This window comes from Moschus berezovskii, chromosome 17, assembly GCF_049115385.1.
Source record: "Moschus berezovskii isolate FMDL1 chromosome 17, NW_MosBer_1.0, whole genome shotgun sequence".
Lineage (NCBI taxonomy): Eukaryota > Metazoa > Chordata > Mammalia > Artiodactyla > Moschidae > Moschus > Moschus berezovskii.
In genome coordinates this window covers 12,287,034-12,309,826 of record NC_142476.1, presented here as the reverse complement: position 1 = coordinate 12,309,826, position 22,793 = coordinate 12,287,034, and the positions used below count along the sequence as shown (strand labels likewise).

General features: G+C 62.5%; 1 protein-coding gene across 1 annotated transcript in view; it reads left to right on the top strand.

Moving 5' to 3' along the window:
• PKP1 (plakophilin 1) overlaps window positions 1-22,793 on the top strand; it is a 41,967-nt gene that overhangs the window by 13,692 nt on the left and 5,482 nt on the right. The window contains exons 3-9 of the mRNA XM_055418930.2: window positions 14,050-14,444; window positions 16,815-16,959; window positions 17,672-17,879; window positions 18,437-18,614; window positions 20,015-20,129; window positions 21,015-21,170; window positions 21,742-21,918. Of these exons, the coding sequence (XP_055274905.2) occupies window positions 14,050-14,444; window positions 16,815-16,959; window positions 17,672-17,879; window positions 18,437-18,614; window positions 20,015-20,129; window positions 21,015-21,170; window positions 21,742-21,918 (1,374 nt within the window). The remainder of the gene's footprint in view (window positions 1-14,049; window positions 14,445-16,814; window positions 16,960-17,671; window positions 17,880-18,436; window positions 18,615-20,014; window positions 20,130-21,014; window positions 21,171-21,741; window positions 21,919-22,793) is intronic.

Below are 22,793 nucleotides of genomic sequence, written 5' to 3'. Positions count from 1 at the left end.
GCGAAGGGTGGGGCATGCCCAGCCCTGTTCTCAGGACCAGGCTCGGGGAGTGTCAGAGCCCAACGAGGCTGACGTTCCACAGCTGAGGACACCCAGGCCCAGAGAGGCCCAGGGTCACATGGCTGGTGATGGGGCAGTGGACTGGACCCCGGCCTCCTGGCTCTTACCCTGATGGATTTTCCTGTCCTCACTCCATCAATCTCATATTTTAGCTCTACAGCCCATTCTGGGGACTCAGACGAGACCCATGACTTCACATCTGCTCACTTCCTCCCTGCCGCCCCCACCCACGCCCACCCCTTCCTCCCCACCACCAAAAGCTCATTGGCAGCGGCCCCCTTTTCCTTCCTGGACTCGAGTCCCTCAGCCATCAGCATCAATGGAGGTCAGAATGGGCTGCCCAGTAAAACATAAAGAAATGCAATTTTGGAGGCCTGTTTATCCTAAAATGTTATCTGTTGTTTATCTGATCTTCAGCTTTAGCTGGCTGTCCTGTATTTGCTGGATCTGGCGACCCCAGGTCAGTGTGTATTTCCACTTATTCCCTGTAATATAAATAAGCTCCCCTAAGTGCCTGTCTCCTAGACTGGGGACCCAGACAGAATTTCTTAGGGGAGTGAAGGGAGGCTGCTGGCCCCTCTGAGGGTCCTTGTACCGGGCCCCTAGAAGTGGGCTGCTCTCACCCTGGCATGTCCTGGACGAGGCTGCAGCCCGTGGACAGGTTAGACTCCTGGGAAAGGTTCTGGATTACGGCGTCAGTCTCCTTCACTTGCGCCTCCAGCCTGAAGGGTTTTCCGCAAACCAAGAAGTGCGTCATGAGCATTCCATCCCTCCGGGCGTCACACGGGAAAGAGGAGCTTTGGCTGTGGACACGCTGAGAGCACCCTGCCGGGAGCCGATCCCATACCATAGCAGCTGCCAGGGGGTCTGGGCCAGGGTACCCCCGGGGGCCCCATGTCGAGCCCCTTCTCCGTGCTCAGTTACACCAGACCAGCGCTCGGAGGGCCAGACTCCGCAGAATGACCAGGGGCGATTCTGTGTTCGTTCTAGCCACTGGCCCCATTTTCCTCCTTCATCCCAGTCTTCTTGGGCCCCCCTTGTGGCTCAGCTGGTAAAGAACCCGCCTGCAATGCGGGAGACCTGGGTTCCACCCCTGGGTTGGGAAGATCCCCTGGAGAAGGGAATGGCTATCCACTCCAGAATTCTGGCCTGGAGAATTCCATGTGTAGTTTTGGGGTTGCAAAGAGTCAGACACGACTGAGCAACTTTCACTTTTTGGGGGCAGTCCAGTGGTTAGCACTCCGTGCTCTCACTGCTGAGGGCCCAGGCTCTGTTTGGGAAACTAAGATCAAGCAAGCCGCACGGCACTGCTGGGGAAAAAAAAAGTTATTTAAAGAAAACACCCAGGATTCACTGCGAATGTCTCCCAGCCTCTTCTCAGCTGCACGTGCTTACTGACATGCTAGGAGTTGATGAGCCCATCACAAACCGGCCTCCACGTGCTGGCACCCAACACCCAGGGGTGCCCGGAGGCCCCCTTCTGTAGATGAGAGGGCGGGGCCTGTGCAAGGCTCCGTGGGGGATGGGAACCCAGGCTCTGCGAGCCACGTGTGCGCAGGGTCTGCGGGGGCTGGGCCCCAGGGCGAGGGGCTGCCAGAGAGAATGTCGTGGGACTCTTGCCCTTGAAGCAGAGGAACAGCCTATCTTTGCCAGCAGACAGACTACTCCCAGAGGCAGGTGGTATGGAGGGACCCGTTCTTAGCCTCAGCTTGCCTGTCTCTGCAATGGGTGAGAATTCCTGTTTCGAGGGCAGGCAGGGCTGTGGACAGGACGTACCGGTCAAGTTGGAGGCCTCGATTCTGCTCTCAGCTTGGCTGCTATGAGCAGAGGGACCTGGGGCTCATCTCCTCTCGAGACCTTTCTCGTCCTTGGAGGAAAGCTGTTGGACGAGATCCTAGCAGAGGGATCCTTCGGCCCTGACTTTTCAGGTTCTGTGTGGCTGGAGAGTGGTCCCTGAGCGGCTGCCACGACCTCACGGTGGTCTCCGGGTGGGCCCTGACTTTTCAGGTTCTGTGTGGCTGGAGGGCAGTCCCTGAGCGGCTGCCAGGACCTCACGGTGGTCTCTGGGTGGGGCGGGGCCGCCCCCAGGCCTGTAGGTGCATGCCTTCTGCTTTCATCTGGGCTGGGCACCAGGGAAACAGTGGCTAATTAACCCTTGCCGCAGCCACAGAGCTGCTCGGGCTTCACTGCCCTTTGCTTTACAGGGAGGAGGCGGGCCCTCGAGCTCCCTACAGAGGTGGGGAGGTCCCTAGAAACCTCTGCCTTGAAAGCCCAGGCCTGCCTCCTGCCCTGCTCCCCTCTCTGGGCTCTCTGATCGGTTTGGAAAGTCCCGGCAGAGAAGCAAGCCCCTCCAGGCGGGCATGGCTCCTGTGCTCAGAGGGAGTGGTCTAGGTGCTTGCCAGCCTGGGTCCTCTGCCAGCAGTGACGCACCCCCACCCAGTCCCAAGGGCCCCGGGCTCTCGCTGGGCAAGAAGAGGCAACGATCCTGCTGCCGAGGGACAGAATGTGCCTGAGAGAGAAGACAAGGGAGTGGGGGCCGGGGGCCGCCCCCCACTCCCCTCCTGGTAGGAGCGGCCCCCCTCTGACCGCAGCCAGCCCCCCAGGTTCACCAGCAGGGTCTCCTTAGCTCTGAGGTCCTGTGTCAGGTGTCCCCACTTGGGGGAGAGAAGCTGGTGCCCGGGGGCTTGGAAGGAAGAGGGTGCAGTCGGGGAGCCATGTAGGCAGAGTCCCAGGGCAGCTCTGGGCAGGGAACTGAGCTTGGAGGGCTGCCCTTCACAGACAGGAGGGGCAGGGGGATGCCCAGGCCCGGGGCTGGCACCGGGGCCCCTGGGCACTCCTGTCTGAGAGTTTACCAGGCACAGCCATCACCCCCGTTAGGGCCGGGCCAGAGGCCGGGCCCCAGAGAAGGCGGGATGTCACCTGGCTGGGTCCCAGCTGGTGGGCCCCTGGGGGGAGGGGCCGTGCTCGGGGAGACGTGTGCCCGCAGCGGGCACAGTGCGCCGGAAGGTCGGAAGGTCGGACTTTGCCCGCCAGGGCAGTCTGCAGTGGTCCTTCCCGATGGGGCTCGGGAAGGGGCGCCCCCTCCTCTGGGAGAGGACGGAGCCTGCGTTTATGTCTTCTTGGCCTTAATCCACCTGCCACTTCCGGTCAGCGTCTTCCTAGGAAGGCCGCTCCCTGTGAGCCACCATCAGGCGCACCTTCCTTCTCACGAGTCACCTCAGAGCCTCCGAAACTTTGGAGGGAAGATTTGAAGACTCAGGGCCGGTCATAAGCTTCTTTATTTCGGGCCAGAAGAAAATTAGCGTGTTCTGGTTTTGCCTTTTTTTTTTTTAAAGTCCTAACAAGAACTAGTCTCAGCCAACAAGTCTTTAAAGCCCTGACTCTCCAGGTAAACACGCTAACAGTGTGCGACAGGCCGGGACGAGGGGCCGTGGCGGCGGCAAAGCCACTTAACCGCTGGCCGCGTCTCCTGGGCGGCAGTGGCAGGCGGGACCAGGTCAGGCCCAGCCCTGGTCCCCGGCGTGCGGGAGGCTTGGGGATGGGACCCGGGGCTGGCTCCGGGTGAGCAGCCAGGCAGAGGCCGGCGGCCCGCCCTCACGCTGGTGGGTGAGGCGCGAGGGGCCGGGCCTCGGAATCTCTTCGGCAGTGGGGCAGTTTGCTCTCCCCCGTCCTGTCTCCACGTCTGGTCCTGGCATCCTGGTGGGATCGGAGCGAGCCGGGCCTTGGGGTTCCGATTTATTAGCGGGGAGGACAGGCTCCAGCGCGGTGCGGGGCCTGGCCCGGCAGACGCCTCATAGCTCCGCTCACTCGGCAGAACCAGTCCGGTGCCCAGTCCGCGCTGCGGGGTGTGTGGAGGCGGGGCAGGCACTGGACCTGGTCTCCTGCTCTCCTGCTCGGCTCCAGAGCGGGGAGCAGGGGCGGGGGCGGTGGTGGGGAGGAGGCGCCAAAGCCCTGCCAGGGGGTCTGCTGCCTGCCTTCTGTTGCGGCTGCCTCTCATCTCCAGGCTCAGCGGGACAAGAGCAGCAAGCACCTTTCCCAAGCGGGTGGATGAGGCCCCCACCCCTTGCTAGGGTGAGGCCTAGCCTCCGCGTGTCTCTACGGAGGCCTTCCTGCTTGGGGAGAGCAAACTCAGCTGAAAACCCAAGTCGGGGCACCGATGGGAGGTAGACACAGCTGGGGAGGGAGGCAGCTTGGGGGCTGCACGAGGGTGTGGCCGGGAAGGGGTTGAGGGCAGGCTGGTGGGTTTGTTCCCAAGCTCTGAGCTGCAGAGAAGGATGCGTGGACTGCAAATCGGGCTGAATCATAGACGCCCAAAGGCAGAAGCCTACAGGGCTCGCTCTGGTTGGGGAAGTGCAGGCTCAGAGGCGTGAGGGGACGGCCCAAGGCTGCACAGCTGCTCAGGGAGACTGGCCCTGGGGCACTGACCTCGGGGCCCCTTGTCCAGCACTCCTGTCCTTCTGTCCCTGCTGGGGAACCTGGGCATCTGATCTCCACTTTTCACAAAATCATCACACCAACAATTATTCCTTAATTTTAATAGACTGACTTTTAAATCTCAGTGCATTCATTTTGAAAGGAGACTTTGTATCAGTAACGCAAGAGTGAAAAAAAAAAAACGGTATCCATATTTAAGTCCATAAGGAGATGGCTTTTTTTTTTTTCCTGCTCAGAGGTTGTCAAATGTTAAAGACAGATCCTGGCACCAGCCTGGGCCTTCTCCTAGTGGGAATCAAGGTGGAAAAAAAGTTCCAGGAGGCCCACAGAGCCGGCGGTGGGGGGGGGAGGGCGGAGTGCTGTACAGGAGCCCGGGAAGGAGCTGTGGAGCTTGGGGCAGGCCTTTCTCCTCCCTCTGAACGCCCCCAGGGTGGGGAGTGAGGTGGCCAGCCTTCTAGGGCCCCGGGAAGCTCAGCGAGGCTAGGCTGATTCCGGGAGCTCTGCCTTGACCTGACTCTCACCCAGCTCGGGTGCAGGGGTAAGCGGTCACTCCACCTCGCCCTCCTCTCACGACCTCGCCAGGCAGCTGTGTCCCGATCACAAGGCCATCTCGCCCACAGGCGTCCCATGGGACAGAGGGCCTCCGCCCGGCCCTGTGGGCATGGAGCCGTGTCATTTGTCACCCAGCCAGGCACCTGCACTCTTCTTGAACGTCTCCCACCGTCAGCCAACGACCCGGGCAGGCGCTGCCGGGGTCGGGGGCCCAGGGGAGGCGTTTTCCCAGGCGCTGAGCTGTCGAGCACTGGAGGTGCTGGGCTGGGGGCCTCGGATGCTGCCGAGGCTCTGGGCTGCTAGACAGCAGGCATGTCACCAGACTGGTGGCCGGGTGGCTGGAGGGCGAACTCCTGGAGAGGTCGGAGGTCTGAGTCCTGCTTTGGAGTCTGCCGCATCTTAGCTGCGTGGCCTTGGCCTGGCCTCAAGTTCTTGGAGGTTATGAAATGCTCTCAGGGCATTCCCTGGTAGCCCAGTGGTTAAGACTCTGGGCTTCCACTCCAGGGGCTGCGGGTTCAATCCCTGGTCTGAGAGCTAAGATCCCACGTGCCACACAGTGCAGCCAAGAAAAGAGAGAAAAGAGAGAGATGCTACGGGAGAGCTCTGCCGTCTGTCCCCAGCGCCGTCGGCCAGGTGGGAGGCGGGGCTGTGAGGCTCCAGCAGGAGGAGGTGCTGTTGTTCAGTTGCTCAGTCGTGTCCGAATCTCTGTGACCCCGTGGGCTGCAGCACGCCAGGCCGCCCTGTCCTTCACTGTCTCCCGGAGCTGGCTCAAACCTGTGTCCATGGAGTCGGTGATGCCATCCAGCCGTCTCATCCTGCCGTCCCCGTCTCCTCCCGCCTGCTGTCCTCCCAGCCCGTCCTTCGGCCAAAGGATTGGAGCTCCAGCTTCAGTGTTGGTCCTCCCAGTGAATATTCAGGGTTGATCTCCTTTAGGATGGCGGCTTTGACATCCTTGCAGTATGTCCAGGGGGATGACTGGGGGGATCTTTGCAAACCGAAGTACCAGCCCTGCTACAACAGTGATCATAGGATAGGCTCAAGGCACGTCCGAGGGCCTTCCGCATGGAGTCTCTGTGACGTGACACGATGTGTGAAGACCTTAGTAAAGTGGCGTGTGTCCCACACGGGCAGGTGTGCGTGTGCTCGTGTGCACAGCTTCATCTTCCAGAGCAGGACTCGGTCACCAAACCCTGGAGCTTCCAGCCAACCTTCCTGTGAAATCATGGCTGTCTCCCCAGCAGCGGTGCTTCCTTCACCTAGGAGTTTCAAAGGAAGAATCTGCCCTGAGGACGTTGCCACCTCGGGGCGTCTGGCCTTCATCTCCTGGCTCAGTGCTCGGGGGTGGGTCAGGGCCCAGCGATCCCCCAGATTCCCAGCACAAGGTGGGGTGCCTGGCCCAGGAGTCTCCCTACCCTCAGGTGCAGTCTCTCAGGAGTCCACCCTTTGTCTGAGGTTCCAGGGGTTATTTCACACGGGGACCTTGGAAGGGTCTCCAGGATGAACCACCACTGGAACCAGGGACCTGCCTCTGGGTTCAAAAGAGTCTGGGGCTCTGGGAGGGTACGAGGACCGCGCCTTGGCCTCATCTGAGCCCACGGACGGTGGCTGACGCTCAGGGGTCCTTGGCCTCTTAGGTCTGTTGAGAGCTGCCTCTGAAAGGCAGTCCCCTGCCAGGGGGTCCTTCCCAAAGTGAAGCAGAGCTGTCCATACTTGAGACCCGAAGTCCCAGCTCCCAAGACCTATCCTAGGGGGTTGGCCAGGAGCCAAGGGAAGTCTGTGTCAGCTGTGCAGGGTGAGAGTTTCAGAAGACCTAGTCTCTCCCACAGTTCAGTGATGAAGCAGGAAGCAGGATGTGAAGGCAGAGCTGGGTGCTGGAGCTGAGTACCTGAGCTGGGTGTTGGAGCTGGGTGCTGGAGCTGAGTACCTGAGCTGGATGTTGGAGCTGGATGCTGGAACTCAGTACCTGAGCTGGGTGTTGGAACTGGATACTGAAACTCAGTACACGAGCTGGGTGTTGGAGCTGGGTGCTGGAGCTGAGTACCTGAGCTGGGTGTTGGAGCTGGGTGCTGCAGCTGAGTACCCAAGCTGGGTGTCGGAACTGGGTGCTGGAGCTGAGTACCCAAGCTGGGTGTTGGAGCTGGGTGCTGGAGCTGAGTACCCGAGTTAGGTGTTGGAGCTGGCTGCTGGAACTGAGTACCCAAGCTGGGTGTTGGAGCTGGGTGCTGGAACTGAGTACCCAAGCTGGGTGTTGGAGCTGGATGCTTGAACTCAGTACCTGAGCTGGGTATTGGAGCTTGGTGCTGCAGCTGAGTACCTGAGCTGGGTGTTGGAGCTGGATGCTGGAACTTAGTACCTGAGCGAGGTGTTGGAGCTGGGTGCTGGAACTCAGTACCTGAGCTGGGTGCTGGAGCTGGAGCTCACACCATTGTTTCCTCAGACATCACATGTCGTGGAGGCCAGCTCTCAAGGTGCGGGGTGACCAAGTGTACCGGCCTCACCCCCTGCCCCATCCATCATGGGGAACAGCAGAGCCGTGGTGGCCTGACGCCTGCCGTCCTGAGAGCAGATGTGGGCCCAGAGCCCAGAACAGCAGGATGCTCCTTTTCAGGGCCGTGGCTTCCCTCTGTAGAGAGACCAGTGGCTTGAGACAGCCCCACGGGCTACAGCCCGGAGTGTCACAGGCTTTTCTCTTCAGGCATCACGGTCCAGATACTTTTCAGAAGACCTCTCTGAGTTACCACAACGGTTCTCACCACTGCCTGTTCTCTGTGAGCCCCGATCCCACCGTCCCAGGTTACAGGGGACACTAGCCATTGTCAGCCAGCTCTCTGGTGAGATCTCTGCTCCCAGAATGGACATCAAAACTTTCATTTTATCCACACTAAACAAATCAGGTGCTAGAAGATTCCTGGCAGCTGGCATCGGCTATTTCAGATCTCCATAGTGCCCCTGTAGCCTGCGAGCAGGTCACCCACCAGCAGCATCCAGTTCACAAGGAGCTCCCAAGTGGGCACTGCTGTCTCTGGGTGCGGGTGATGGGCCCCTGGGACAGCTCCTCCTGGCCTGGGGGACCACAGAGCAGGGCATCCACCACAGCCACCTCCGGCCCAGACAGCAGGGCCTCCGAGCCCAGGGCTGCTCTGTCTGTCCTTTGCGCTCTACACCAAGCCCCGTGCCCAGGAAGGAAGCCAGCCAGGGAGGGAGTGGTGTGCCGGAGAGGGCAGGGACCGGCACGCCCCCACCCCACCCCCGCCCAGGTCCCACCTTTGGTGACTCAGGCCAGTGGTTCCCACGCTGATGCAAATTGCTGAGTAAGCAGTCACCCCATCCCCAGGAAGCTCCCCATGCCCTGGGCCCCGAGTTCCCTGGGGAGCCCTTGCTGGGAGGGCCTCTGTGCCCTCCAGACCCCTGGGCCAGTGCGTCATGTGGGAAGGCCCCCTGCCACCTGGACTGGCTGTGGTGCTGTCCTGACCACTGTCCAGGAGGATGGCAGACTGTGGTCTGTCTGCTCCCCTGGGCGGGGCCCTGGCTGGGTGCTGAGCAGGTGCAGTGAGATGGCAGGAGGGGTCTGTCCCCGAGGAGTCTCCAGTCTGGGTTCTTCAGGAGCCCCTCACCAGGCCAGGAGGGCGAGGACCCCACACAGTGGCCCCAGCTGGCTCTCACAGAGGGCCTCTGCGGTGACTCTCCGCTTGGCATGTCTGGGCAGGAGGGGCCGGGTGTGTCCACCCGGAGCCGGTTTGCCCAGCCCCACCTGCCCAGCGAGGCTTGGTTTCAGGATGGGCTAATAGGTAGGACACAGATCTCCTTTTCATCCGGGCCTGCCCTGTGTGCCTCCAGCTGCCGCAGCCCAAGGAGAGGGGGTGGGAGGTGCCTGCTTTCAGGGGCTTGAGGCCCCAGTCCAGGTTGCTTTACTGGGGTCTAGTTGCCCATAGGACCGGACTCCTCGCCTCTGAGGACTTCCTGACCTCAGGAGGAGTGGGAAGAGAGCTTATGTTGAGGAGACATGTTGAGGGTTGGGGGGCACTCAGAGGTGGGCAGAATTCCCCACTTCTCCACAAAGGAAGGGGAGAGGGAGAGAAAATGGGTTACAAGAGCTCAGTCATTAGCTGAAATGGGAGCAGAGCAGGGCCTGGCCTGCGAGGCTCACCGGGTGGTTCCGGGTACAGAAACGTGTCTGTCCGGAGCCCCCCCCACAGGTGTCCGCAGGCTACTCTCTGTCAGCTCTCCTCCCAGGCTCTCCCAGGGTTCTAGCCTCTGGCATGTTCCCATACACCCGAGGCTGGCCTTTCCCAAGAAGCATGAGATAACTAGACCAGGGAGTGCGTGCATGTGCATGCACATGTGTGTGCGATATGTGTGTGCGTGTGAGCGTGTGTGTGTGTGTGAGCGTGTGTGTGCGTGTGAGCGTGTGTGTGTGTGTGAGCGTGTGCGTGTGTGTGAGCGTGTGTGTGAGCGTGTGCGTATGTGTGTGCATGTGTGTGAGCGTGTGCGTGTGTGTGAGCGTGTGCGTGTGTGTGTGCACGTGTGAACATGTGCATTGTTGTGTGCATGCACATGTATGTGCGATATGTGTGTGCGTGTGAGCATGTTTGTGTGAGCGTGTGCGTATGTGTGTGCATGTGTGTGAGCGTGTGCGTGTGTGTGTGCGTATGTGTGTATGTGTGTGAGCGTGTTTGTGCGTGTGAGCGTGTGTGTGTGCATGTGTGTGAGCGTGTGCATATGTGTGTATGTGTGTGAGCGTGTTTGTGCGTGTGAGCGTGTGTGTGTGCATGTGTGTGAGCGTGTGCGTATGTGTGTATGTGTGTGAGCGTGTTTGTGTGTGTGAGCGTGTGCGTATGTGTGTTGTGTGTGTGTGTGCACGTGTGAACATGTGCACTGGTGTGTGCATGTGCGTGAATGTGCATGTGTGCGTGTGTGAGCATGTGTGTGTGTGAGCGTGTGTGTGTGCATGTGTGTGAGCGTGTGCGTGTGTGTGAGCGTGTGCGTGTGTGTGTGCATGTGTGTGAGCGTGTGCGTGTGTGTGTGTGCACGTGTGTGAGCATGTGTGTGAGCGTGTGCGTGTGTGTGAGCGTGTGCGTGTGTGTGAGCGTGTGCGTGTGTGTGTGTGCACGTGTGTGAGCATGTGTGTGAGCGTGTGCGTGTGTGTGAGCGTGTGCGTGTGTGTGAGCGTGTGCGTGTGTGTGTGTGCACGTGTGTGAGCATGTGTGTGAGCGTGTTTGTGTGTGTGAGCGTGTGCGTATGTGTGTTGTGTGTGTGTGTGCACGTGTGAACATGTGCACTGGTGTGTGCATGTGCGTGAATGTGCATGTGTGCGTGTGTGAGCATGTGTGTGTGTGAGCGTGTGTGTGTGCATGTGTGTGAGCGTGTGCGTGTGTGTGAGCGTGTGCGTGTGTGTGTGCATGTGTGTGAGCGTGTGCGTGTGTGTGTGTGCACGTGTGTGAGCATGTGTGTGAGCGTGTGCGTGTGTGTGAGCGTGTGCGTGTGTGTGAGCGTGTGCGTGTGTGTGTGTGCACGTGTGTGAGCATGTGTGTGAGCGTGTGCGTGTGTGTGAGCGTGTGCGTGTGTGTGAGCGTGTGCGTGTGTGTGTGTGCACGTGTGTGAGCATGTGTGTGAGCGTGTGCGTGTGTGTGAGCGTGTGCGTATGTGTGAGCGTGTGCGTGTGTGTGTGCACGTGTGAACATGTGCATTGTTGTGTGCATGCACATGTGTGTGCGATATGTGTGTGCGTGTGAGCGTGTGCGTGTGTGTGAGCGTGTGCGTATGTGTGTATGTGTGTGAGCGTGTGCGTGTGTGTGTGTGCACGTGTGTGAGCGTGTGCGTGTGCGTGTGTGTGAGCGTGTGCGTGTGTGTGTGTACACGTGTGAACATGTGCACTGGTGTGTGCATGCACATGTATGTGCGATATGTGTGTGTGTGTGAGCGTGTGCGTATGTGTGTGAGCGTGTGCGTGTGTGTGAGCGTGTGCGTGTGTGTGTGCACGTGTGAATATGTGCATTGTTGTGTGCATGCACATGTGTGTGCGATATGTGTGTGCGTGTGAGCGTGTGTGTGTGTGAGCGTGTGCGTGTGTGTGTGCATGTGTGTGAGCGTGTGCGTGTGTGTGTGCGTATGTGTGAGCGTGTGCGTGTGTGTGTGCACGTGTGAACGTGTGCATTGTTGTGTGCATGCACATGTATGTGCGATATGTGTGTGCGTGTGAGCGTGTGTGTGTGTGTGAGCGTGTGCGTATGTGTGTGCATGTGTGTGAGCGTGTGCGTGTGTGTGTGTGCACGTGTGAACATGTGCACTGGTGTGTGCATGTGCGTGAATGTGCATGTGTGCGTGTGTGAGCGTGTGTGTGTGCATGTGTGTGAGCGTGTGCGTATGTGTGAGCGTGTGCGTGTGTGTGTGCACGTGTGAACGTGTGCATTGTTGTGTGCATGCACATGTATGTGCGATATGTGTGTGCGTGTGAGCATGTTTGTGTGAGCGTGTGCGTATGTGTGTGCACGTGTGTGAGCATGTGTGTGTGTGCGTGTGTGTGTGTGCACGTGTGTGAGCGTGTGCATGTGTGTGTGTGCACGTGTGAACATGTGCACTGGTGTGTGCATGTGCGTGAATGTGCATGTGTGTGTGTGTGAGCGTGTGCGTGTGAGCGTGTTTGTGTGTGTGAGCGTGTGCGTGTGTGCATGTGTGTGAGCGTGTGTGTGTGTATGTGTGTGAGCATGTGCGTGTGAGCGTGTTTGTGTGTGTGAGCGTGTGCGTGTGTGCATGTGTGTGAGCGTGTGTGTATGTGTGTGAGCGTGTGCGTGTGAGCGTGTTTGTGTGTGTGAGCGTGTGTGTGTGTGCACATGTGTGTACTCACTCACTGTCCTTTGTAGGCAAAGCCGAGGGCACTGCCAGCAGACCTCTCTCTGTGCGTGGGGTGAGCCGGGCGCCCCAGCCTGGCCAGCACTGAGCTGCCTGCTCCTTGGTCTGGCGGGCGGCTGCTCGGGACCCGCGAGGCAGTGTTGGGAAGTGCGCGGGGCATTCTCCCTGGCCATAGTGACCGTGAGGTGCTCCTGGCGATTAGGGCCTGGGGACTGGTGCAGCACTTATCCTGCAGGGCTCGGGGCATCGTGGACAATGAAGAATTGTCCTGCCCGCTTGAAGAAACACGGCGCCGTTCCATCAGAAAGCTGCCCGTGTGGGCTGGACCAGGTTCCTCTGTCTTCCTGGAACCCATGCTCTGAGGCCGCGGCCTGAGAGCAGCCCCACCCTTCCTGGGCCGCCCTGGGTGAGGCCTCGGCCCCTCCTGTGCCCGGGCAGCCTGCAGCCGCTGCCCCATCATGAGCCTCCCCCTGTGCCGCACCTCCGAAACCTCGCGTTGAGCTCTCCTTGGCGCCCTGCACACTGAGCACGCGCGTCCCCGTCCTTTGGGGCAGGTAGAAGAAAGGGGCGAAGGTCACAGGCTCCAGCTAGGATGCCGGCATCTGCGTGTGCTGGCTTGGACCCGGGGACCGTCGGAACAAGGACCAGAAGTGTCATCTCTGAGGACAGGCAGGCTCTGTGCTGCGTTCCCGCTCAAGGCTCAGCCTTCGCTCCAAGGTGCCGCCACGCGCCTCCTCCCCTGGGGGGCGGGCCGGGGGCCGGCTTCCTGTTTCTCACCTTCTGCGTGTCTCCCGGGTGCCGCGCGGCGTGCCAACCGCAGACACCCCAATGGCAGTCCGCCCCGCTGGCCTCTGTCCCTTCGGGCCGCTGTGCGCCTCCCCTGCCCCACACACCGTGGGGCCTGGCTGGTTTGACCCAGTTTGGGGGTGAGCACCGCACCTGCCCGGCTGCACACCCGCCCGTGTGAGCGGAGCGCACTGGAGCAGTGTTGCCGGGTGACCGGGCCTTCCGAGCCGGTGTCACTGCTGCCGGAAGCTTGCCCACAGTGGCGTCCTGCCCCAAAGGCTCTCTGTGTGGGGCAAAGGGGGCCTGGTCGAGGGCCGGTGGCTAGACCTGGGGTGGAGGGGGCTCACCCGGCTGCCCGACCACGTCCCTCTGCGTGGGCGTGTGTGTGCACGTGTACACACACACACACACTCATACTCACTCACAGGGTGGGGCAGGCGGACTCTGGGCCGCAGCTCACCCCGGCAAAGCCGAGTCCGAGTCGGCCCCTGGTGCATGCGTTTTCTCAGGTGCGTGTGGGTCCTCTGGTCTCCAGGTGAGTCAGAGCCGGCCCAGCAGTTGGCTGCTCTGCTCCGTGAGGGCCTCGCTCTTTGAGCCCCCAGCTCTTCAGGCTCTTCCCAGGGCGCCTGACTTCCCGCTGGGCTCACACGGAGCCCTGGGGGCACCTTACTGTCCTCTAAGTTTGCCATTCGGTTGAGCCTTGGCCGCCGCTCCCCTGATGCCCATCTGTGCCCGCTGCAGTCCCAGGCCTGCCTCGTGGGCGCCAGGGGCCCAGGAGCAGGGTAACCCCCCTTGGCCTTGGAGGGGTCCCCCAGAATGCCTTCTTGCCCTGGTCAGCAGGAGGTAAGGTGAGGAGTTTAGCAGAGAAACGACAATGGGAGAGTCCTTTCAGGGTGGGAGCAGTCCCCCGCGGAGCGCAGGCGGCCTCGGTGATCTCAGGAGCTGGGGCATCTGCACAGGACACACGGTGGCAGGGCCATGGCCGGGGACGGCGGTTCAAGCCCCACAGTTGCACTTCCCTCCGTGGGAAAGCCCCTCTCCTCCCTGAGCCACCAACTCCCCTCTGGACCAGGCCCTCTAGGACGGGGTCGGCGGCTGTCTAATCTTTTCTGGCTGCAAGCCTCAGTAAGCAGTACGCTTTACACACAGCCCAGCCCTTCTGCATGTGCTGCACTCATATTTTCTAATTCCAATATATATTGTTTGATCCCATTTTATTTTAATTATGGTCACAGTCTGCTAAATTGATTTCCTAATCCATGAGGCGTCACAACCTGCAGTTGGACCCTCTGAGCGTCATTGTGGGGGTGGCGGGTGGCAGATCCCAGGTGGGGACCCTGGCTGAGCCTCCCTCCCCTTCTCCCCCAGATCTACAATGGGACCCTCAAGCGGGAGCCTGACAACAGGCGCTTCAGCTCCTACAGCCAGATGGAGAGCTGGGGCCGGCAGTACCCGCGGGGTGGCTGCACCGCCCCGGGCGCCGGCAGCGACATCTGCTTCATGCAGAAGATCAAGGCCAGCCGCAGCGAGCCCGACCTCTACTGCGACCCCCGGGGCACGCTGCGCAAGGGCACGCTGGGCAGCAAGGGCCACAAGACCACCCAGAACCGCTACAGCTTCTACAGCACGTGCAGTGGCCAGAAGGCGGTCAAGAAGTACCCGGGGCGCCCACCCTCCTGCACCTCCAAGCAGGATCCTGTGTATGTCCCGCCCACCTCGTGCACCAAGGACCTGTCCTTCAGCCACTCTAGGGCCAGCTCCAAGTGAGTACCCTCGGCGAGGTGCGGGCGGGGCCGCGGGGACCGACTGCTGGCCCCAGGCTCTCAGCCTGCGGGGGGAGGCAGAACCCGGAGAGCGAGCAGAGGCACCAAGCGTGTGGATTTTAAGGGGCCTCCGGTGATGAACGGGGGAGGAGGGAAGTGAGGGGCTGGCTGGGCCACTGATTCTCAAAGTGTGTGCCTCTGACCAGAAGCCTCGGTGTCACCAGGGAGCTTTTGAGGAAAGCTCCTCGGCAGGCCGCCCAGACCTCCGACTCAGAGACCCTGCTGGGGCTGCAGCCTGCATCACCAGGCTGCAGCCTGCATCACCAGGCTGCAGGCAGTGCAGACTTTGTCGGGGCTTGAGGCTCCCTGGGCTTGGGGGCTAATGCTCTCCCCACCTTCTGAAAGAGCAAAGGAGTGTGCCCCAGGGTCGACAAGGAGAAAGGGGTGGGATCCGTCTTACAGGACGGACAAAAGTCGGCAGGATCCAGCGCCGGGGAGGTGCCCGCAGAGAGTGTGGGGCACAGGCTGGCTGGGGCGCGACCTCATCTCAAGGGTCGCTCTTGGGCCCCATGAACCTCGGAGCTGCCCTCGGTCCCAGCCAGTGGTGATGACCACCACCAGGGTCCAGTACTCGTTTCCTTGACATTTGCTGAGTGCGGATGGTCTGTGGGCAGAGCAGGGAGACGGCATGGACCGAACAGCCTGCGCCGCCTGCAGCTGCGGGGTTAACCGCCTTCCTGGAGCTGGGGGCACTGCAGTCCTCGTGTCTGACCCCCAGAGCCCTTCCAGGCTAGCACCTGGGGAGAGATGGGCTCACAGGTGCCAGGTAGCTTGCCCAAGGCCACGCCGCTGCCACGCCCTCCACTGCTCGCCATGCTGTCCTGGCTGTTACAAAGCTGGTCCTCTCCTGGCTGCCCTGAGGCCACACCGGTACTTAGGATTCTTTGGAGAAGGACTGAGAGGCTGTCTCCCTTGGAGACGGACCAGGGCTGCGTCTGGCCTCGCCTCATTTCCCCAGACCAGAGGCCCTAAGAGGACAGGGTCGGGTGAGCCATGTGGGGCGTGAATGGCAGGCTGTGTGGAGGTGAGGTCTGACTGGCAGATGCTGGGCGGTGTTCTCCCGACGCAGTGGGTACCGCTGATAGAGGTTCGGGAGCTCCTCTCCAGAGGCGGTCTTTCCAGAAACAGAGTCGGGTGCCTGCAATGGAGGGGCATGAGGCTGGGACTCACGAGGTACAGGCTGCTCTAGAAATGCTGGGAGGATTTCTAGGGGCGGGAGCTGGGGCCAGGAAGAGGCTGCCCTTCTGTCTGTGGGAAACAGAGGCCGGGGAAGCGGCCTGCCCTCAGCTCCGTGGGAGCTGGAGCAGGTCCTGGAAGGAGGCCTCCTTTCCCCAAGGGGGCTCCCAGCCGGGTGTCTGCAGTGAGGGGAAGGGACAGGGATCCGAGACCCAATCAGGGCACAGCGTGGATCACAGTCTTGCTGGAGCAGACGCGAGTTAGGACTGGGAGTGTACAGCTCGTGGCAGAACCAGATCGTTGGGTTAGAACAGGATGGTTCTAGTTTTGTGGCTCCAAAAATGTGGATTATTGGCCATTTTGTATGGTTTGGCCTAACACACGCCCTTGGATATCAGTCTCAGTTCGAGTCTGAACTTGAACTTGCAATATGGAGAAGCTGCTGATGGGGACAACACAGCAAATGGTGTCAGAACCGCTCATCTGGGAACGGGTGTTACACTGTGGGTGGGGCTGGGTCTCGCTGTCATCACAGCGAGAGTGACTGTGGGCAGCAGGCAGGTGGTGGCCTTGAGGATGGGAGAGGATAGTTGTGAGAATGTCTGTGTTAGAAAAATCGACTTGGAAATGGAGGGAGGAGGAAGAGAGGGACGCGGGGCTGGATGGCTAGGTGGACAGATGAAGGGATAGAGGGAAAATGGACGATAGATGGACAGATGATGGACAGCAGATGGAGGGAAGGTGGACGACGGATGGATGCAGGAGAGGAGGGCGGGGGATGGATGGGTGGAGGGAGCGCAGGAGGAGGGGTGATGGAGGCGTGCAGACAGACGCACAGGTTCCCAGCATTGCCTTCTGTTTTCCCAGCACCAGGCACAGACGTGAGAGATGGCAGGGTGGGTGGGCGCTTCCTCTCAGGAGTAGGGCAGAGCTCCTTCTCAGTACAGAGGTGACTTGCCCGCTTGGGCATGACCAGTGACCAGGGCCTCATCCCTGCAAGCACTCACCGCGGGGTGAGCCGTCCTCTGCTCTGAGGGAGCTGTCCACCGTGGGAGTGGGCCAGCCCCTTCTGGCTCTGGGGCGGGCACGGGGACCCTGAGCCCCTGCAACCCTCTGGCCCGCCCGCACCCACAGGATCTGCAGCGAGGACGTCGAGTGCAGCGGGCTGACCATCCCCAAGGCTGCACAGTGCCTGGGGTCCCAGGACGAGAAGTGCCAGGCCATTGGGGCCTACTACATCCAGCACACCTGCTTCCAGGATGAGTCTGCCAAGCAGCAGGTCAGCGGCTGGGGCGCTGGGGGGCGGCCTGAGCCTGCCCCAAGCCGGGGGGGGAGCATCTGCTGTTGGCTCCTCGTCCCCCTGCCCAGCTGCCCAAGGCGGGGAGTGTGGCTGGCACTGCCCAAGGTCAGGGGGCATCTGTGGAGGGGACGCCACTCAGCCGCTGATCGTAGAAGAGACCCTGGAGTGACAGCCACGGGCTCAGAGGAGACCCCTCCTCAAATTCACCAGGAAAGGACGCTCCCTCCCCTCAGCTTGCTCTCTGCCCTCCCTGATTCCGGCTCTCTCCATCTCTGTGTGTCTCTCTCCTGGGTTGAGGGCAGCGCTGTCTGTGCCTCCCGCTCGTGGCCAGCAGGGAGGCCTCCTCATGGCCCCGTGAAGCAGGCAGGCTCCTAGGGCGGGCAGGGTCGGTGTGCACAGTCCCTGCCACAGCGGGAGGTGTCCCCACTGGGGTCTCCCCGCCACAGGACTCTGAAGCGTGCCCCGTGCGGTCCTCACCGCAGGGCCCCGGGAGGAACATGGGGCTCGGGAGGGGGCTGAGGGCTCCCTGCAAGGCGGCAGGGCACCCTGCCCGTGCTGCCTTGGCCCCCGTGTCTCCCCAGGCTGCCGGTCCGTCTGGGCGGCGCTGGGCGTTTGGCTTTGAGTGACGCGGCTCCGGGCGGCGGGTCTCCAGCCCGGCCTGAGCTCCGCCTGGTGCGGCACTGTCCCGCAGGTGTACCAGCTGGGCGGCATCTGCAAGCTGGTGGACCTGCTCCGCAGCCCCAACCAGAACGTGCAGCAGGCCGCGGCCGGGGCCCTGCGCAACCTGGTGTTCCGCAGCACTGCCAACAAGCTGGAGGCGCGGCGGCAGAATGGCATCCGCGAGGCGGTCAGCCTCCTGAGGAGGACTGGGAACACCGAGATCCAGAAGCAGCTAACTGGTGGGGCCCGGTCGCGGGAGCCATGGTGGGGGCAGCTGGGGGCCGGGACAGGGCGAGGGTGGGGGGCCTCAGGCAGACACCCCTGGAGGCCCACAGACCAGTGCTGGCCAGGCTAGTAGTGCCCAGCTGGTGCCCTGGGTATTGGGTCCCTCTGTCCACCCATCGACTGCCCGTGTGGTCAGAGGTGTCTGAGGAGAGAGGGCAGTGTTTTCCAGGCGGGATCTGTGTTCAGAGAGACAAAGACATGGAGAAGACCCTAAGAGGTCAGAGCTTTGGCTCAGCTGCCGTGTCCCGTTGACCTGCACAGAGAACGCCCAGTGCTCCGCCCTCAAAATCCTGCCGTTGGGCTGGGACGGAGGGCAGGGTCCAGCGGCGGCGGGGTCCAGTGGGATCCATCAGGGTCCAGCGGGGGCGGGATCCAGTGGGATCCATCAGGGTCCAGCGGGGGCGGGGTCCAGCGGGATCCATCGGGGTCCAGCGGCGGCGGGGTCCAGCGGGATCCATCGGGATCCAGTGGCGGCCCTGGGCCTGATCATGCTGAGCCTGCGGTCCCCCAGGGCTGCTCTGGAACCTGTCCTCCACCGATGAGCTGAAGGAGGAGCTGATCGCCGAGGCACTGCCCGTGCTGGCCGACCGCGTCATCATCCCCTTCTCGGGCTGGTGCGACGGCAACAGCAACCTGCCCCGTGAGCCCGTGGACCCTGAGGTCTTCTTCAATGCCACCGGCTGCCTGAGGTGAGGGCGGGGGTCCATTCGGCCAAGCCCAGGCTCAGAGGGGCCAGGGGTGAGGGCCTGGATGAGGCTCGGACCCCCAGCTGCACTCAGAGGGCCTGAGCCAGGAGTCTTGAGTGGAGACGCATGGATCTGAACGTCTGAACTGGCTCAGCCACCCATCCGCCGGCACCCCACAGCCCTGGCTGTTGCATTCTTGAGGAGCATCTTTGAGATGCTAGTGTACCAACGGCCCTGGTGCATCCGTCACCTCCTGGCTGTGACGCTAACAGCGTCTGCCGCGTTCCCTGGCGTGAGGAGGGTGCTGCTTTGGCCAGAACTTCCTGGGTTCCGCCCCAGCCCATGGCAAAGGCCCTGGGGGCTGCTGGTGGAGGGACTCGCCTCTGGGGGTGGGGGTAGAGGGTGCCGTGTTCAGGGTCTCACATCCCTCTAGCAGCAGCCTCCGAGGAGCCGAGGGGAGAGGCTGGGGAGGTGCAGAGCCAGGGTCATGGAGGCCTTGATGGGGCAGCCGTAGCCACACCCCACCTGCACCAGGCAGGGGCGCCCAGGTTGCCCGGGGGTGAGCCCACTGCTGGGGGCAGGACGCCACCTCCAGGGAGCCTCCGGCCCCCTGTCTGGCAGCCCCCGGCAGGGCCAGGTGGGTGGAGCCCTGGGCCCTGCCCAGAACGTGCCATGAGGGTCCAGTGTGTGCCCAGGCTGCCAGCAGCATCAGAGCCCTGGACACATAGAAGCTCCGGGCCTTTGGCCAGGGGGCACAGAGGAGGGCGAAGGAGCCCAGGGAGACCCCGCCCCGGTTCAGCCTAAGCATAGCCTGGCCCTCATTTCCTTCCCTCTCAACTTCTGTCCTCTCTCCTGCCTTCCTCTCCCACCACGACCTCCGACCCCTCCCCGTGACCTCTGCCCCTCCCTATGACCTCTGCCCCTCCCTGTGACCTCTGAGCCCTCCCCGTGTCCTCCACTTCCTTCCTGTGACCCCTGCCCCTCCCTATGATCTCTACCCTCCCCGTGACCTCTGCCCCCTCCCTGTGACCTCCAACCCCCGTGACTTCTACCCCTCCCTATGACCTCTGCCCCTCCCTGTGACCTCTGCCCCCTCCCCATGACCTCCACCCCCTCCCCATGACCTTTGCCTTCCCCATAACCTCCACTCTCTCCACATGACCTCCACCCCACCCCGTGACTTCCACCCCTTCCCTATGACCTCCACCCCACCATGATCTCTGCACCTCCCCATGACCAGTACCCCTCCCTGTGACCTCCGCCCCCTCTCCGTGACCCCTGCCCCTCCCGTGACCTCCACCTCTCCCCATGACCTCCACTCCTCCACCCCCTCCCCATGACCTCCAACCCCCTGTGACCTCTGCCTCTCCCCGTGACCTCCAACCCCCCGTGACCTCCACTAGGAACCTGAGCTCCGCAGACGCGGGCCGCCAGACCATGCGCAACTACTCGGGGCTCATCGACTCGCTCATGGCCTACGTCCAGAACTGCGTGGCGGCCAACCGCTGTGATGACAAGGTGAGTGCGGCCCCAGGAGGCCCGCAGAGCCGCGGGCCCACCCACACTCCGCACACCTGCGCGGACGGGCAGAAGGGAGATGGTGGCGGGAAAGGGGACGGAGGCTGCAGTCCGTCCACACGGCAGGAGAGCCATCCCCAGGGGCTGGCCGGGCATCGCGACCCCTGGGCCCTGCACGTGCTTTCCCTGGAGAGGACTCTGTCTCCCGCTCCTCTATCAGCTGTGACCACAGGCCTCAGGAGAGAGCCGTCCCCAGGGCACTGGGGAGGGGCGGAGGTCACAGTGAGAAGGTGAAGGTCACGGGGAGGGGCGGAGGTCACAGTGAGAAGGTGAAGGTCACGGGGAGGGGCGGAGGTCACAGTGAGAAGGTGAAGGTCACGGGGAGGGGCGGAGGTCACAGTGAGAAGGTGAAGGTCACGGGGACGGGCGGAGGTCACAGAGGCTGAGGGCGTGGCAGGAGACGAAGGAGGGAACAGAGGACAGAACTGAACAGGGAAGTGGATGAGGCCCCAGGAAGGAGAGAGACCTCTCAGGCGGGGAGGTCCTGGGACTCAAAGGCTTTGAGGAGGAGTTCAGGGTCGCTCCCGCTGGCCGTGGCCACGCTGGCCGAGCAGAAGAGACGGTGGCCGCGGCCTGTGCCTGCCGCCGACCAGGCCTCCCATAGGTGCCTCCTGGGGGTCCTCTCCCCGGGAAGCAGGCGACTTCGGTCCCATTTCAGAGCTGCGGAAACTGAGGCCCAGAGCGGCCAGGCAGGTCACTAGTGCTCACACAGCCGCGGGGCCAGGGCCGCACGCGCAGAGTTGGGCGGCCGGGTGGGGGCCTTCCCCGCGGAGCCAGGCGCTCGGGGGCAGGCGGAGGCTCAGGCCTGCTGTGCTCGGCCCCCAGTCAGTGGAGAACTGCATGTGTATCCTGCACAACCTCTCCTACCGCCTGGACGCCGAGGTGCCCACGCGCTACCGCCAGCTGGAGCACAGCGCCCGCAACGCCTACGCCGACAAGTCCTCCACCGGCTGCTTCAGCAACAAGAGCGACCGCATGACGGTGAGTGCCCGCAGCCCCGGTCCCGCGCCGCCTCTGCCCCCGGAGCCCGAGACTGGCCCCCAGGGAGGGTCCCTGCCCTGCTTGGCTGTGGGTCCCGCTGCACCAGGAGCGAGAAGGGCCTCATCTCCCCACGACACAGGCCCTGTGTGCTCGGGGCGAAGGAGCCAGAGCCGCCTGCTGGCAGGCCTCCTCTCCCCCATCTTCTCCCTCATTCCTGATGGGGGGCAGCCTGGCGCCCACTGCCTCCTGAGCCCCCAGGTCTCCCCAGAAGCAGAGAGACGCTGGGGAGAAAGGACTGGCCGCCTTCTCTGGTCAGGCCGTGCAAGCCAGGCCCTGCACCACCCCTGCTGGCCCGGGGAGTGAAGAAGGCATCCCCTTGTGAGAGCCACAGCCTCACTGCGGGAGGCGGGGGCCCAGCTGGCTGGGAGCATGCAGTCGGCTCTCTGCCTGCTGAGAAGGCGGAGACCCTGGGGGAGGGTCAGCGGGCACGGCCTCCTCCGGGAACCATGATGCTGAGGCCAGAGGAGCAGGGTGTGTGGGTTCAGCCCCACAACCTTCCTCTCATCCCCAGAACAACAAGTACGACTGCCCTCTCCCTGAGGAAGAGCCAAACCCCAAGGGCAGCAGCTGGCTCTACCACTCGGACGCCATCCGCACCTACCTGAACCTCATGGGCAAGAGCAAGAAGGACGCCACCCTGGAGGCCTGCGCGGGCGCTCTGCAGAACCTGACCGCCAGCAAGGGGCTGGTGAGCGCCCCCGCCTCACCCACCTGTCCCTCCACGCTGGTCCGAGCCCCGCTGCCCCTTCCCACCAGCCTGCCTGAGTCAGGGAGGAACGGGCGCCGGGCTCTGGGCCAGGCCCGGGGCAGCTGAGGGGGCCAGAATCCCCAGCCCCCCTGGATTCTGTCTGTGCTGTAGGATCCCCTCTGCCTCCTGGCTCCCGGCCCAGACTGGGCTCAGGCCGTGCTGGGGGCCGGGCACAGGTGAAGGGTCTTCTGCGTGCTGAGTGGACAGAGGTGGACATAGAGGGTTTGGGGTGTGGGCAGGTCGAGAGAAAAACGTGGCAGGATTGGGAGAGAGCTGAGGCCAGAGGCAGTTTGGGGACATGATGGAATCGGGGAAGGTAGGAGGCAGGTCTGCAGCTGCCCTTCCGCCCTCTCTGCTCAGGACAGAAGGGAGTCGGGCGGAAGGGGGTCAGGGTGAGCTCAGGGTCAAATGGGACCTCCCCTCCACTGTTCGAGGATGGGTCTGGACCAGGTTACAGCCAACATGGCTTTCCTACCAGTGGCCTGGATGGGCTGCCTGTCCTCTCGGGGACCCCGGGTTGCATCTCCATGCAGCACAGGCCCATTCATCCACCCTCGACTCGATAGACAGTCAGCACAGAGGCCGCAGGCCCGCAGGAGACAGGCGGCCCTTCTTTAGGTGGCAGGTACCCTCGATTCCAGGTTTCACGCAACCAGATAGTGCTGGGAAGCAGGAGGGAGGCCGGGCAGCGGCCATGGGCAGTGGCCACGCCTGGGAGTTGATTCTAGGCCCCTCCCACAGGGGATGAGGGGCAGGGATGTCCCTCACCAGACCTGCCGGGCTCAGGCTGCCCCTGGCGAGTCACAGGTGCGTTT